The sequence below is a fragment of the Lepisma saccharinum genome, chromosome 5 (assembly GCF_977018435.1).
Source record: "Lepisma saccharinum chromosome 5, izLepSacc3.1, whole genome shotgun sequence".
In the NCBI taxonomy this organism is placed as follows: Eukaryota; Metazoa; Arthropoda; class Insecta; order Zygentoma; family Lepismatidae; genus Lepisma; species Lepisma saccharinum.
In genome coordinates this window covers 12,747,996-12,764,454 of record NC_139233.1, presented here as the reverse complement: position 1 = coordinate 12,764,454, position 16,459 = coordinate 12,747,996, and the positions used below count along the sequence as shown (strand labels likewise).

Below are 16,459 nucleotides of genomic sequence, written 5' to 3'. Positions count from 1 at the left end.
AGAGGATGGCAAAGTGGATGGAAGGAGTGGATGACGCCATAAGGCAAAAGGGGAAAGAGAAAAACCTTAAAAGTCCAAGGGAAAAATATAGGACAGACTGCATACGGGCCAATTCACGTGAGACATCAGCTAATACAATAAATCTAGGCTGCAACACTGATTAAATAAGTATAATTTCTGTCATTTTAAAGACGGTGGCTCCTCCACACACACAAACACCTGCACCAGTGGTTTCTTCCCCTTTGGAAGCCAAAAACTTATAGACATTGCCCGGTAAATGAAAATTCAATACATGCTTACTACACAAACAAGTTTACAAATGGAGGAGAAAGTTCGACAATGCCCTCTACTCGCAGGCAGATGGAAGCAAAGACCTTCGCAGTGGTTCATAAGTGACCGCACGCGCATTCCAAAGACTAACTCGAAAATACATGTAGATCAGAAATGGGTCTATGCTAAAATGCAGCAATCCTATACCGAAATCTACTAGATAAAAAACAAACAAATGAAGGTTTTGATTTGACTGTTTTTAGTAATAACACAGTAAATACTGATGTCATCCGGAAGAAGCCATTGTTACTTCTACCGTGCGTCCATTTCGATCTTCAGCCGAGAGATCGGGAGAAGCGTGGCGGGCGGCGCTGACGGAGATGCCGACATTTGCGGCCTGTAATGCCCGCTTATATTTATGGACATATGCAGACATTTATATAAATATTGCAAAACGAGCACTAACCTGTGTTATAATTCATCATCTGAAATTCATCCAAGTTCTGCACTTATATACACAAAAAATGGGCTTTAGAAACGATGTTAAGAGCCACATATAATAAAACATTTTAATCATAGTTTTGACCAGTAACGTCCTCCTTAAGTTTATATCCTTGAAAGAGTTTTGTGTCGATGGGAATCGTTTGGAGGTTTCGAATGTGCAACACTGTATCAAGATTACGCTGCAGACGAAACCGTTAAAAGTCAATGGTTTTCGTGAGCTTCCTTGCAATCTCCGAGCAAGAGTCTTTTGTTCCTTTGCGACTAGATGAATATAGTGGCGAGCAGATGTAAACCAAGAGCGTGTAAATTTCGTACTGTGCGCAAGAGTATTATTCTTGGATACTTGCAGTTACTTGTTTGTGTTATTGCAGTGTGTATGTGTGTTGTGTCAGTGAGACGATTGGAATGCCAGCCGCAAGGTTCACGTTACGATGGGAAGGGGGGGGGGGTGATAAGTTCTTGGCCTGACCCAGCAGGACTTTAGATACAGGCACGAAAGCTTCAGGCTATTCAACGTATTCTCCCGAAGGTCTACACACTTGGCACTTTGTTGCTCCAACTTCTCTAACCCCTCCGAAAGAAAAAATATTTCTCCTTGTCTGCAAAAAACTGTTCGGCAGCTGCTCTAACCTCGTTATCACTTCTAAATTTCTGTCGTTTCAGAACTTTTTTCAGTCTAGGGAAGAGATAATAATCAGAACCTTAAAAAAATAGAGCCTACCGAAATAACCCTCATAGCATCGACGAACTAAAAGACAATATAAGGGCAGAACTTGGAAGAATTCCGGAAGAAAAACTTTTGCGTGTGTATCAAAATTTGATCAAGCGATGCCAGGAATGTGTGAATGTAGGTGGACATCACTTTGAACAACTCTTATAACACAGGTTAGTGCTCGTTTTGCAATATTTATATAAATGTCTGCATATGTCCATAAAAATAAGCGGGCATTACAGGCCGCAAATGTCGGCATCTCCGTTAGCGCCGCCTGCCACGCTTCTCCCGATCTCTCGGCTGAAGATCGAAATGGACGCACTGTACTTGTGCATTGCTAATATGATGTGTATTTCAAACTGAACAATTACTAACCCACCTAATGACTATGCAGCACAACATTCAATAATAATATACCATTATACAATTCTTCACAAACCTCCAATAAATTTTCTGGTTGGCTATAGCAGATGCAAACACAGTTTTGGCATTGCTTTCAGATTCCAGAATACAGAATTAATGAGTTATGCATAAGTAACAAGGAGCGAAGAAATGAAATCAAATTCGTAAAAAATAAAGTCAATGGTATATTTCTGTTCAAGCACAAACACAACAGAAACGAAGGTAATCTTTTTGTTAAAATTTCAACTTAGGTTTAGGTAAATAAACAAATTTTGATGAGCCTTTAGTACTAGTCGACCCTATTTATGAACAATACAAAAAGTCTATGATTATTTTTAAAACACAAACAGAATAAACTTTAACAGGTTGGAAACAAATATAATCATGTAACGTAACATACTGTGTCATATTAAGCATGTAAATATTAGCTCAATAAATGCTTTCAGAATAAATCAAAACATTAACGAAATATATTATTATTTTACTAAATTTACAATTGTCACACAAATCAATACATATTATCCTTCACCGTAAACAAAATAAATGGATAATTACATATTTTTATCACATTTTGAATTTATTTGACGAATCTGCTAATGATTTACAAATATTATTACAATGCTTATTTCAATTTCTTCAATTTTAATACCTTTAGGATTAATGCATTCTAGCACTTTTCAGAATACAATATATTTATTACATTAATGAATCTAGGTAGTAAGCAAATTATTGTTATTTCGTAATTTCCTACTTAAAATACTAGTATACAATTTTTGGCCTAATAATGTTGCCTCGTTGATAAAATAAGAAATTAACAAAACTTTATTAAATTTTCTTGAAGATATTTTTGCCAATTGTATTTGATACCAGCATTTCTCAACCCCCGTCCCAACACCAAGGGAGAGATGAACAGAAGAAATAGCACCCCCCACAGATTTTATTTGGAAGAAAATTTCTGTAAGTGAAGGTTTCTTGTCTTATAAATTTATGACATGTGAAGAACTAGATTTAAAATACTTGATTCTTTGCTTCACATCTCCTCCAGGTTCTAGTGGATATATTTTTGGTGTCATTTGATTTTAGCATCTACAGACTTAAAAGGTGATATGTTTAACCTTCTTTGTATCTTCAAATAAGTCTTTAGTCTGGCCAGCCTTAACTTCTTAGCAGTATTTGACGTTGCGAAAAGCATCGCAAAACAAAAATTAGTACAGATTTTCACACAAATATGAAAATTACCGTTCGCCGATTTCTATTTCAAGTTTCTTGCAATATAAATACGCTAATGGTTCTTTTTTTAACTGACATTTTCATCCCTTTTCTGTTGCAAAATTGTAATTATAATTATGGACAAATATCAGTGCATTATTTGCAGAGATATTAATGATTTAGACGACAAGCTTCAGATTAAATGTTCATTTTCTGCAGCGTTGAATTACATAATTTGTTAAACCAATTCATTCATAATGTCATATAAAAGTGCATCTGTAATTCTAATTGCGCATGATCAGGACGTATACAGTTATTTCCAATCAACTCTACTAATTAAATAAAATAATACCATTTCTGTATTACACTTCCAAATATATTTTCTTATAATGAATCTCACATTGATATATTTTACATGTTTACGCAAATAATTAAAATTTTTGAGCACTGTAAAAGAAAAACCAAATCTAGAATATGTTATTATACTTCTATGTGTCATGTGTGCATTCACCTCGAAATTTTATACATGTTGTATTTATTTAAACCAGGATCATATTCCTTCGTTTGCTACACTTTGTACAAATTGTATCTAAACAACCTAACATTAAGATTTTGTTGTGAATATTTGATAAATTTCTAGTGTGTTCTAACATTTTAAAATATCCTTCTGTTAACATTCTCTTCTTGAGAATTGAAATTATAAAAAATCATGCAGCGTGAAGATTGTGAAATTATAACTCCTTGATTTCTCTTTGACAGAATATAAGTACTTTCAGTATGGAGTCACACAACAATTGTTCATGCACATCTATACAGTTTACTGCCAACAGTGACTACAGAGATTTCTATATCTTAAAAGGTACATGTAGCTGTAATGTAATCATTCAACGGAGCATGAGAAATAGATTTACGCTTTAAAATCACAAAGAATATTACGTAGGTATTATATAATTATTTTCTCCACTATCAAATTACCTGACATCTTGGAAGAGATCTAATTACACAAAATGGTATAGGAACAGCAAATGCAATGTTGTACGGAACAAGAAAGCTAACGCAATTGTTGAGCACGGACGTATGTTCCCAAAGCCATTGTTGACTCAAGAATCATTCTTGACTTGATATCTGACTACCTTACTGAAATCAAAAGATAGATTCATTGTTGTGATATTGGTGTATCTGCATTACCATTTCAGATAAAGATTTTATTGTTTTTATTTTTTTTTACCTTGGAAGCAATTTTTCAAGATTCTTGATCTTATTACTTTTTAAAATATATGTTTGTCTGTAACCATTAGGATATATGTACACAACACAAAAATCTGTGAATATATACATTGTGTGATTCTACTATATATATATGTACTCTATATATATTTATCTAGTTAAATATGTTTCTCTTATATACACAATCATACAATTCAAGAAATATGCACACAGACAGACGTTCAGGAAGATATTGAAACAAAGAATAAATTCTTTCATCCTGTTAACAGATTTCTTTCAATATTTTGCCCATCTCTGAACATTTTGAAGTCACAAGACATTGGCTAGACAATGTAGAAGAACACAAGTAAATGCGGGGAGGAGGCATATGACACACTTACGAAAATAAATATGATATACGCACCATGAGATACAGCATATTCTTTGTGTTATCCAACCTTACGTCAAACAATATTTTTTTTTAAATAGACTGAATTGGCCTTTGTCTTAAAAGTCTTTTCTTCGTAATCTTTATATTCTCAGTAGATAATATTTGAAAATATTGTTTTCTTCCAAAAAAAAAACCTAGTCACCTATCTGTCCAATGATGTACGACGGCAGGTACATCACAATATGTTTGAACATCGTAATGAGTTGAATGAGGAGAGAAAGAGACGGTGACGTCAGAAGACAGGAGATGAGAGATCAGAGAAAGGACATCTTATTTCTCCCCGCTTCCTTGCTCCTGATGATGATCCTTGTTGTTGTTGGCCGGCGTGGCAGGAGTGGGGTCATCCTGGAACAAGGGGTTCTTCACCTCCATTTCGCCAGTCTGTTGAGAAAAATATAGAAATTTCAATATTTTGGGTTGACACTTCTTTCTAGGCACACAATTTTCAAATACAATAAAAAACGAACAAGGAGACTCCGTAGCATACACAAGGCGCCATTAAGTGTATGGGAAATCCTTCTTTGTCCAATTCTAAATAAAAGCCAATCCAAGGATTACGGAATTTTAGTATCTGCTATCCCTTTATAACACAACATACCAAATTTTCTGAACTGAACAGGGAACCTCTTAATTACAAGGTGACAGCGTTAGCAACTACGCTATCGGGAAGTGCATCCCCTGTAGTTAGCATTGTACACTATGAAGCCAAGAAAGGAGAGGAGAGGAGAATTTATACGGGCTTCACAAAATCGCAAGTGGCCTATTAGAGTAACAACCAAAAGCCATTTTGAGTTTTTGTGGATTGTTTTAATTGATCAGAAGATTTGATTCGATTTAGGTTATTTTACGTCGCATTTCTGTCACTTTTTGGCTTATCGCGACGATGAGGATGAGTGATGAAATTGATGAAGGGACACTCTCAAAGAACATCCATGCCTAGGCCGAGATTCGAACCAAGGTATTGTAGCGCGCTGTGCTAAGGAAATCAATACTTTCACTATTTATTTGCATTGTAATAACTAGTCTGAATTTTTATGGAATTGCACTTTTTTCACGTAGTTTAGCTAATCAAAAATTACAAATGTCCACGAATTACGGTGTTAGGAAAAAAAATGAACGAACCTCACATTCCCTATTTTTTAAATATTTTCCGTCTGGATCACATTTTCCATAAAATTCGACATTATTGCCATTTCTCTAGTTTTCATTGAGTGTTGAAGATATATTTGTGGGGACGACGTTGAAAATATGATTTCTCTAAAAAGTCAGCAATTGTTATATTATGCGGCAGGCCTTACTTTCATTTAATATTGTTTTAAGCTGTGAAAATCATACAGAAGAAATCAAGGCTTCGTGATTTTGAAAATAGTAACTGCTGTTAAGCAGAGAAGGAAGTGGATGTTATGAAATTTTGCAGAAATCAACAGTAATTACAGATGGATTCAATGCTTGACATCGTCCTTGTACAGTGTCTCTCAAAAGTTTTAGGACAACGACATTTTAAACTAGGCAACCCAATTTACACAAGCCGTTGGTGGGTTGCGTGCAGAGTTAGGCTCAATTTCAGGGTTGCCACATGCACAATAGATATTTATAAAATACACGAAAGAAATATAAACAAGTATTATTGTATAAAATTATTAAAAATATCACTATTATATCGCAAATGACAAAATTCTTTCTGAAAGAAAAAAATAGGTTTTCTAGTATTTCATCGCTGATGAGTCTACAGTAAGGAAAAGATGTGAGAGGAAACGAAAGGTTACAAAAGAGAGGAGAAAGAGAAAGCGAAAGGAGAAGAGGAAAAGTAGAGGAGAGAAGAAAGAGAGGATAGACGAGGAGAGGAGATGTAGTGAGGAGAATGGAAAAAGATTCGAGGAGAGAAGAGGAAAAAAGAACAAAGAAGAGAAAAGAGGAGGGAAACGAGAGGAGAGGAGAGGAGGAGACGAGAAGACGGAAGTGGAGAGTAGAGTAAAGGAGAGAAAAAGAGAAGAACGAAACAAGAGAGAATAGTGCAGTGGAGTCGGAAATCTAAGACAGGAAAGGAGATAAGAGGAGTGGAGAAGAGTGGGATGGAGATAAGATACGAGAAAAGTAGGGAAGGCGATATGAGATAAAAGCAGAACGGAAAGAGGGGAGAGAAGAAGGAGAAGGAACTGGAGAGAAGAGGTAGTTGCAGAAAATATCGTCTGAGCGTCAAGAATGGATGTATTGGTCAAATTATCGACATGAAACATTCAATAACATTTTGAAATGTACTGGAGAATATATTAGATCGGTGCGAAATGCCTTTTGGCTGAGTTCAGAGCAAATTAAAATCTTCCATGTAAGATCTTTGATTTTACCTGCGATTACACCACTAAAAAAAATTAATGTAATTTTTAATATTTATAAGAATTATTCAATTTTTCTCCACTTCTCGGTCCGTTGAAATGGAGATTTTGTAATTCAATATTTCCCCTCCCCCAATCGTTATTTCCAAACTGAATCATTCCGTTTCACACGGCGTGGACAATGAACACAATGGGATATGTCTAAAACTTACGAAAATTTTCTGCCACCGGAAGGGTTTGAACCTAGGACCATCAGATTGACAATCCTGAACGGTAGCCACTACCCTACAAGCTTTAGCTCCTTAAACCAGGTAGAAGAACCACTACACCACGTCTTTACCTTCGAATGAAACAACAATTTTTTTTTAAGTATTCTGTCCCTCCAATATTGTAAATGTCATTTGGTATACATGTAGTTGAACTTTTACTTTAATTTTGATTTGCTTTCTTGTAGTATAACCGATATCTTCGAGAAATAATTTTCGAAGTGATTAAAAACGAGAATATTGGTAGTTGTGAAGATGCGAGTTATTTCTTCTAACTTATTATTGTGATTAGACATTACTAATGGAAAATAGAGGCTTGAACATTACAGGACGATGTTCTTTTCCTGTGATACTGTAACAGACAAAATGCTTGTTTACTGATGCAAGTCTTGGGTCCAGAACAGTCTTATGAAATGTATTTGCTGTTGCGTAAGATAACACGAAATAATTACACCGTGTGCGAACTACCAAATCTGTGCAACGTTATACGCAAACAGGCGGAAAATTTTATTCATAAAATCACTTCATATTTGACAGTGTTAGTCAAGAGAGACTCGTGGGACACTGTGTTAAGGTGCTGGACTAAATCCTTCTAATTTTTCTTCCTCAAAGAACAACAATTTCTAAGGAAGAGCAACAGTGATGATCTTTCTTATTTCTTTTAAATGCTTACACTTTCCTTTAATTGGGTTAAAAATAAATAAGAATATTGCTTGCATTTCTGTCATTGACGTAGACCAGAGAGAGAGACAGACAGACAGACAGATATTACAAAATAGTTCATATAGTGCGAGCGCCATTAAAAAGTCATGATAATTCTATGTTGCGTACTTAGAATTATTCATACAATAAAGAACATGTCTAATTGTGAGTTAACAAAAAAAAAACAATAATAAAGAGACATTTCAGATACTTGTTTTCGTTCACCTGCTCCAGAGATAAGTGGGACAGAGTGTAGTTCGCATACATGTAGCAAGTAAAGAAACTTATCCCAGAATGAAAATTCCACATAGTTTTAAAACGTTTGTTTAAGCAATGAATGACTGGAAACGGATCACACATAATTCCCTTGCCAAAATCTAGTGGTCGAAAATTAATTTCAAGACATTTCATATCTATTCACCATATTCCGAGTTATAAGGAACTATTTCGTAGATGTTCATGAAACCGTTATAAAATTACAAATAAAATATATTCACAACCTTAGATATACTAATACGAAGAAAGAAATTCAGAGTTAAATTTCAAATGCATGTGTATAAAGTAATTCTAGAAGTACAGAGCTATATCTGAGTATTTAACTTCTTTCTTGCAGATAACGTTTACAATATTGAGGCGAAAGAATAATTAGGAACAGTAGCTCCAAGGAAACAAAGGGCGTAGTGTATTGGTTAGAGTTCTTGAAAGTATTGCGGTCCCACGTTCGATCCTCCATACTAGATCCCTTCTATTAAACAAGAGCATGGTAACTTTATTTGTAATAGCAGTATATAGTGGCTTCATTGTTCTGCATATGGAATTTATATAAAAAAAAATAAACAAATAAATGAATTGACACGCGTTCAACGGGATATTTTTATATATAAGATCATGGATTATGATACTCTAACGATAATTGTGTACTGCTTCAAAGACATTGACAAATATTCATGAAATAACTACTTATATGTGTGGCAATTCAGGACATGCTAATTTTACCCCTTTTCCCACTTGAGTTCAATGCAATTATGTGTAAAAATTTCAATTTTGCTCTTGTATAAATCAATCTGTTTCTTGGCCAAAAGTCTTCAAGCTGCAATATTGGGTGGTTTTAGTTTTATAACCATTGATGCAAGGCTACCAAACGTCCGATTCACCGATTTAGTCAGGACAGTACGTTATTTTCAATTCCTGTCCCGACTTTTTCGAACTGCAATCGTGATGCGAAAATGTCTCTTTATTATTGTTTTTTTTTTGTTAACTCACAATTAGACATGTTCTTTATTGTATGAATAATTCTAAGTACGCAACATAGAATTATCATGACTTTTTAATGGCGCTCGCACTATATGAACTATTTTGTAATATCTGTCTGTCTGTCTGTCTCTCTCTCTGGTCTACGTCAATGACAGAAATGCAAGCAATATTCTTATTTATTTTTAACCCAATTAAAGGAAAGTGTAAGCATTTAAAAGAAATAAGAAAGATCATCACTGTTGCTCTTCCTTAGAAATTGTTGTTCTTCGAGGAAGAAAAATTAGAAGGATTTAGTCCAGCACCTTAACACAGTGTCCCACGAGTCTCTCTTGACTAACACTGTCAAATATGAAGTGATTTTATGAATAAAATTTTCCGCCTGTTTGCGTATAACGTTGCACAGATTTGGTAGTTCGCACACGGTGTAATTATTTCGTGTTATCTTACGCAACAGCAAATACATTTCATAAGACTGTTCTGGACCCAAGACTTGCATCAGTAAACAAGCATTTTGTCTGTTACAGTATCACAGGAAAAGAACATCGTCCTGTAATGTTCAAGCCTCTATTTTCCATTAGTAATGTCTAATCACAATAATAAGTTAGAAGAAATAACTCGCATCTTCACAACTACCAATATTCTCGTTTTTAATCACTTCGAAAATTATTTCTCGAAGATATCGGTTATACTACAAGAAAGCAAATCAAAATTAAAGTGAAAGTTCAACTACACGTATACCAAATGACATTTACAATATTGGAGGGACAGAATACTTAAAAAAAAAATTGTTGTTTCATTCGAAGGTAAAGACGTGGTGTAGTGGTTCTTCTACCTGGTTTAAGGAGCTAAAGCTTGTAGGGTAGTGGCTACCGTTCAGGATTGTCAATCTGATGGTCCTAGGTTCAAACCCTTCCGGTGGCAGAAAATTTTCGTAAGTTTTAGACATATCCCATTGTGTTCATTGTCCACGCCGTGTGAAACGGAATGATTCAGTTTGGAAATAACGATTGGGGGAGGGGAAATATTGAATTACAAAATCTCCATTTCAACGGACCGAGAAGTGGAGAAAAATTGAATAATTCTTATAAATATTAAAAATTACATTAATTTTTTTTAGTGGTGTAATCGCAGGTAAAATCAAAGATCTTACATGGAAGATTTTAATTTGCTCTGAACTCAGCCAAAAGGCATTTCGCACCGATCTAATATATTCTCCAGTACATTTCAAAATGTTATTGAATGTTTCATGTCGATAATTTGACCAATACATCCATTCTTGACGCTCAGACGATATTTTCTGCAACTACCTCTTCTCTCCAGTTCCTTCTCCTTCTTCTCTCCCCTCTTTCCGTTCTGCTTTTATCTCATATCGCCTTCCCTACTTTTCTCGTATCTTATCTCCATCCCACTCTTCTCCACTCCTCTTATCTCCTTTCCTGTCTTAGATTTCCGACTCCACTGCACTATTCTCTCTTGTTTCGTTCTTCTCTTTTTCTCTCCTTTACTCTACTCTCCACTTCCGTCTTCTCGTCTCCTCCTCTCCTCTCCTCTCGTTTCCCTCCTCTTTTCTCTTCTTTGTTCTTTTTTCCTCTTCTCTCCTCGAATCTTTTTCCATTCTCCTCACTACATCTCCTCTCCTCGTCTATCCTCTCTTTCTTCTCTCCTCTACTTTTCCTCTTCTCCTTTCGCTTTCTCTTTCTCCTCTCTTTTGTAACCTTTCGTTTCCTCTCACATCTTTTCCTTACTGTAGACTCATCAGCGATGAAATACTAGAAAACCTATTTTTTTCTTTCAGAAAGAATTTTGTCATTTGCGATATAATAGTGATATTTTTAATAATTTTATACAATAATACTTGTTTATATTTCTTTCGTGTATTTTATAAATATCTATTGTGCATGTGGCAACCCTGAAATTGAGCCTAACTCTGCACGCAACCCACCAACGGCTTGTGTAAATTGGGTTGACTAGTTTAAAATGTCGTTGTCCTAAAACTTTTGAGAGACGCTGTACATGCGATTTAGTACAATTGCCACACTGACTAATGAACATTTTTTCGCGGGTAACTTGTCCACGTTTCCTTAACGTACACGAACCTTGAGGATGGTACGTGTTCTTAGAATACAATGAATTAGGCTAATCATGAAAAGTAGTGCTAGACTTCGTGCGATATGCTGATGCATACGAATTTGTATGGTTAGGATCGAATAATAATCTCACCTCACGTTCTAGCATTTCAAATTGTAAAGCTAATTTCGCAAAAGTTAAATCACTTTCTGATAATAACCTTTGCGCGTCGTATCAGACTGCAATCCTGGAATAACTTGTTCTACAAGAGGTTCCTCAAGGTATTGATTACACATGCATTTTGAAGTTTGCTGTTTCGACCTAACTATGAACTGAGAAACCGATTCTCCTTGTACTTGAATGCATTTTCTGAATTTAAACCTCACTGTGAACTTGTTCACTTTAGGCCTGTAATGACGTAGCACCTTATCTTCAACTGTCGTGTATGACAACTGTGAAATATCCTCGGGTGCAGTAACATTACGTAATATGTACTTTAAAAGCTTCCGAACCCATAACTGCAAGAAGAACAGGAACCCTTCTCTCTTCAGAAACATTTTGAGCTACGCAAAGTTGCTCGAACCTCAAGACATAACTGTCAACGTCTTCAGTCTATTGTACAAATTACCAATGACACGATGATGGATCCAAGTATCGAAGTGAAATGTTCAGCACCAAATGCTATCAGTCAACCATGTGACAAAGATAAATCTACAGAACCTATGTACTCACCTACGGTTGTTCCAACAAAATGAACACATTCTGGAAGAATAGAGATGCACAACCTCTATGTAAACAAGATTTACGAACGAGATTAGTTTGAAATTGTAGCCACTTATGTACAGAGTCTATCCCTGAAATACAGCGTGTCCACAATGAGACTCCAACATTTTGAAAGTCTAACTTTTTCATTTTAAATTGTACAGCTGTGATTCCGGAAGCAGCAGAAGCAGAAACTCAAAAAGTTTATGTGGTAACGTTTTAGTGTGCGCAATAGCCGTAGTGGCGCTGCAGCAATCGATTGTTTGAAAATTGAGATTCCAAACGAGCGTGCACAGGTTGTGTGGTGGTGTGAAGAAACGAAATCACTTATTCAAGTACAACGAAACTTTCGCCGTGTGTACAATAAGGATCCTATAAAGAAGTGGTGTGATCAGTTTTTGGCGACCGGCAATGTTTTGAAAGGACACACACTGTGGTGGTAAACCCAGAATCCAGGAACAGGTTGTAGAAAATGTGCGGAGGTCATTCGAAAGGAGTCCACAGACGTCAGTAAGACAAGCAGCGAGAGAACTTGGTATGAAACGGTCGACAGTTCTTCACTGCTTGTCTTACTGACATCTGTGGACTCCTTTCGAATGAACCTGTGCACGCTCATTTAGAATCTCCATTTTCAAACAATCGAGTGCTGCAGCGCCACAACGGCTATTGCGTGCACTAAAACGTCACTACATAAACTTTGAGTTTCTGCTTCTGCTGCTTCCGGAATCACAGCTGTACAATCTGAAATGAAAAAGTTATAGACTTTCAAAATGTTGGAGTCTCATTGTGGACACGCTGTATTTCGTAGTTACTTGATTATACGAAACCTTCTTCGATTCAATCATATCCTGACCGCAGCGCCAGAATGAAACGTTCCCAGTAGTTATTCAATGCTTAGGCACAAATTTAACCTGGATAGACACAATAAAATACATTCTGCACATAAAACACAAACGTGGTTTAATAACTTTCAACATGTGTATAACATTGCGCCTGAGGAATCTAAAACCAAGGTTATTAGAAGTATAGTTTAAAACTAACTATAGTCATCAACAACAGACTTTTGAACATATTTGTTCTTCTTTCTAATAGCTTTATGATTATACATAATATAATGCTCAAGCACAACAGATACTAGGAGTTACTCATGCTGTCGACAGTCTATGAAATGCGTCAATGAGTTATGTTGACCAACTTCCCTAACTTAACACGAATCCTCTTCTCGAAATTACCTTTTGCGTTATTAAATCCACCAAAATATCATTCCACTGGGACACCAGTGTTCTAAATTTTAGAATTTTGTTACCGATACGGTACGAAAGTAAGTCTGGACTTGGTTAATATGCGCGATTTCATTGCGCTCCACGGCGTATCAACGAATGAAGTGGCGACGTTAACAAAAGGCTACGAGAAAGGGATTCACGACTCTCATGAACAGATTATGAAGGTAATTTATATTTAAATGAGGGCTGGTATGGGTTTTCAGTTCACCAAATGTTTTGTTTCGGTGCTGTACTAGTTGACGAGATTTCATAATTGTCGTGGATGATTGAATGCGATCGTAAGAGGAATATTTTTCAAGTCGCACAGTCGGTACCCAAAACTTTTAAAATACTAAGCCGTAGGAAAAATGTCATTCATATTATGTGTAGAGGTCTTTACTATTGTCATACAGCTGCTTTTGCACTTCAAAATCATCATTAAGATAAATGTGTGCTAAGTTTAAGAAACAACATATGTCTTATATAAACAATATTGTGACAAATCGTCATACTCTTTTAATTGTATTGTTAGTAATTTTTCTTCAAAATAGGAATAAATACTTTCATATAAATGTCAAAAATGGTAAAACACACGTGTTTTGCTTTGTGTTGTGTTGTTTTGCTGCACATCTAGCAGTGGCTCTCCATGAACTATGTAATCGCGACAATTGTACTGTGCAAATTGTAAAGGAAATGCCGATATACCGGAAAAGTGAAGTGGTAAAAACAATGTATAAAACTTTAGTTTTCTGTGGAAGCAATGACGCTGTATTTATTTGTTATTTAGTGCATGAGAAGTTAACTGGGAACTTTTAGGAGAGTGCGCCTTTGATTTTGTGAGGTTCTTGGTAATTTTGCACTTTTTAGAGCTAAATAGAAGCACGGAAACACCAACTTTGTTTGTTTTGGAAAGTGTTTACCAAGACGTGATGATTTAATAACCCTGAAAGTAAAACTCCGATCGATCGATCGATCGATCGATCGATCGATTTGGTTTATTTCACATCGCTTTTCTACCACTTTTGGCTAATCGCGAAGATGAGAATATGTGATGATATGATGAAACTCCGAAAGAACACCCATGCCCAGGGTGGGATTTGAACCGGGGAACGCTGGGCTAACCACTCCAGCTCGGAGGTCTGTTAGAAATGGTAAAGTTGACCGTGTTTTGTTCTTTTGTTGCCCAACCGCACTACGTCAGGGCTGAGAGAGACTTGTTGGATAACACGTTTCCGAGACACTGGACTGGTCGCAAAGGATCCGTTGAATGGGGCCCACGCTTCCCGGATTTGAATCCGTTGAACTTTGCATTTACCACCGCGAAGATTCTGCACCAGAACAATCTGAGATTCCACAGACACAAGTGTAAGTCGACGAAGGACATATTGAACAAATATTGTGATTTAGTCTACGGTGTGGAACTTTCCAGACACCCTGAAGTATGCATAATATTCGTTGATAATTTTGACAATACTCCGTACAACGAAAAGTTAATTATGATCATCGCAGAGATAACATAAAGAGAAGAGAAGATTTAACTTAAATGAACAAAGAAAAAGGCAGAATAAATTAACTCTTACCGGCGCCAATCCGGGACATTCGTAAACGGTGTAATCCCCCTCTTCATTTTCATCTTCGCTATCCACCTCCGATGCAGATCCTTGTCTTTCGTTAGTCACCCTGCTGTAACGAAATTAAATACGGTTAACCAGTGCAAGTCAAATATATATTTCCAACAAAATATAGTACAATATGATACATTTGATATCCATGTAACACCAACAAACTTAATGCAATTCGTGGAGAGCATCATTCTTGAATATTCATCATCGTTGAAGTCTCATTTCGACTAGACGATTCCGAGAAAAGGCATGTTTTAACTTGTATGTATGCAACGACTAAGCACATATTCATGGTTGGCAGCGAAATTTTTCTGTCGAACAACGTGCAGTCACGTGTACTTGTGCGTGGTAATGACCCTATTATCAATAGGGTCGTTACAATGCAAAAGTGACAACCACTATATCTTCATATTTGTTATGGTACGTGTCTATGGAATAAATAAACATTCCTGCACCCTTCAGAAAACATGAATACCAATTAATTAAGAAACATGGTGGTATGCATGTGCACATATACGAATGACTTGAGAGAAACACGTAGGGATTTCATTCTTAGAGCGTATGTGCTGCTATGATCTTTGTTTACACAAAGTACAATAGCTTTAATTATGTTTTCATACAAGAAAAATACATCAGTGGCAATCGTGAGTATGTGATGCGTGGTTCCATACATGTAGAATAATAGTGTTGACTTTCGAGAGCTTGTGTCGTCATTATAAAAATTTTCTTGGGATAATTGCAAATCCTAAACAAGAATGTGTTACACGAGTTTACACACAGGATTCACAGAAAAAGGCAGGCCTACTTGTTTCTAAAAATGGATAAAATATATCTTGAAAAGCATAGGGAGACTGAAGACTAACTATTTTGCAGCGTGTCTCGCACATACACACACTTGAAAATATGTACATATATAAACAAAGTCCATGACAGGAAAACTATTCGTAATAGAAAACTTCTGACTTGATATGTGAATTCAGCGTAAGAATTCTCAGAAACACGCGTCTCTCTCTCTCTTCTGTCTGCCAGAAATCGTGTTGACCAGTTTTATTGGTAACCAGTGTGAACACTGTATGGCTTGAAGTTTTGTCGAAAATTATTTATGGTCGTTAATTACACACCCTTTGTGCAAAATGAGAATGTTTTTCCTCAATAAAGTTAAGGTTCATTATTTATGTGAATAGTTTAGAATTTAGTTGTAATTTACTATAAATCTAAATCTTTTTGTGATATAAAATAATTGTCTCATTTGATTTGCCTGTGCGTACACGTGTCTTCAATGAAGCTACCACTGTAATCTAGTCATAAATGTTATCGTACAAATGTACTTACTAAAATTCATGCCAGAATGCCACTGCATACCAGTTTCCACTACTTGATAATATATACCACCATCTACATCCACTTTTCCAACTGAAACAAGAGTATTATTTGCTT

General features: G+C 35.9%; 1 protein-coding gene across 3 annotated transcripts in view; it reads right to left on the bottom strand.

The window, feature by feature from the left end:
• Nucleotides 1–2,053: 2,053 nt before the first annotated feature.
• Nucleotides 2,054–16,459, bottom strand: part of LOC145987661 (uncharacterized) — a 457,555-nt gene continuing 443,149 nt past the window's right edge. For 2 of the 3 annotated variants that reach the window (XM_083122178.1, XM_083122180.1), the window contains 2 exons: nucleotides 14,981–15,083; nucleotides 2,054–5,135 (listed from right to left, as the gene is read on the bottom strand). In XM_083122178.1, coding sequence (XP_082978304.1) covers nucleotides 5,025–5,135; nucleotides 14,981–15,083 — 214 coding nt within the window. In that variant the 3' untranslated portion in view covers nucleotides 2,054–5,024. The remainder of the gene's footprint in view (nucleotides 5,136–14,980; nucleotides 15,084–16,459) is intronic. The other variant, XM_083122179.1, reaches the window with a different exon arrangement.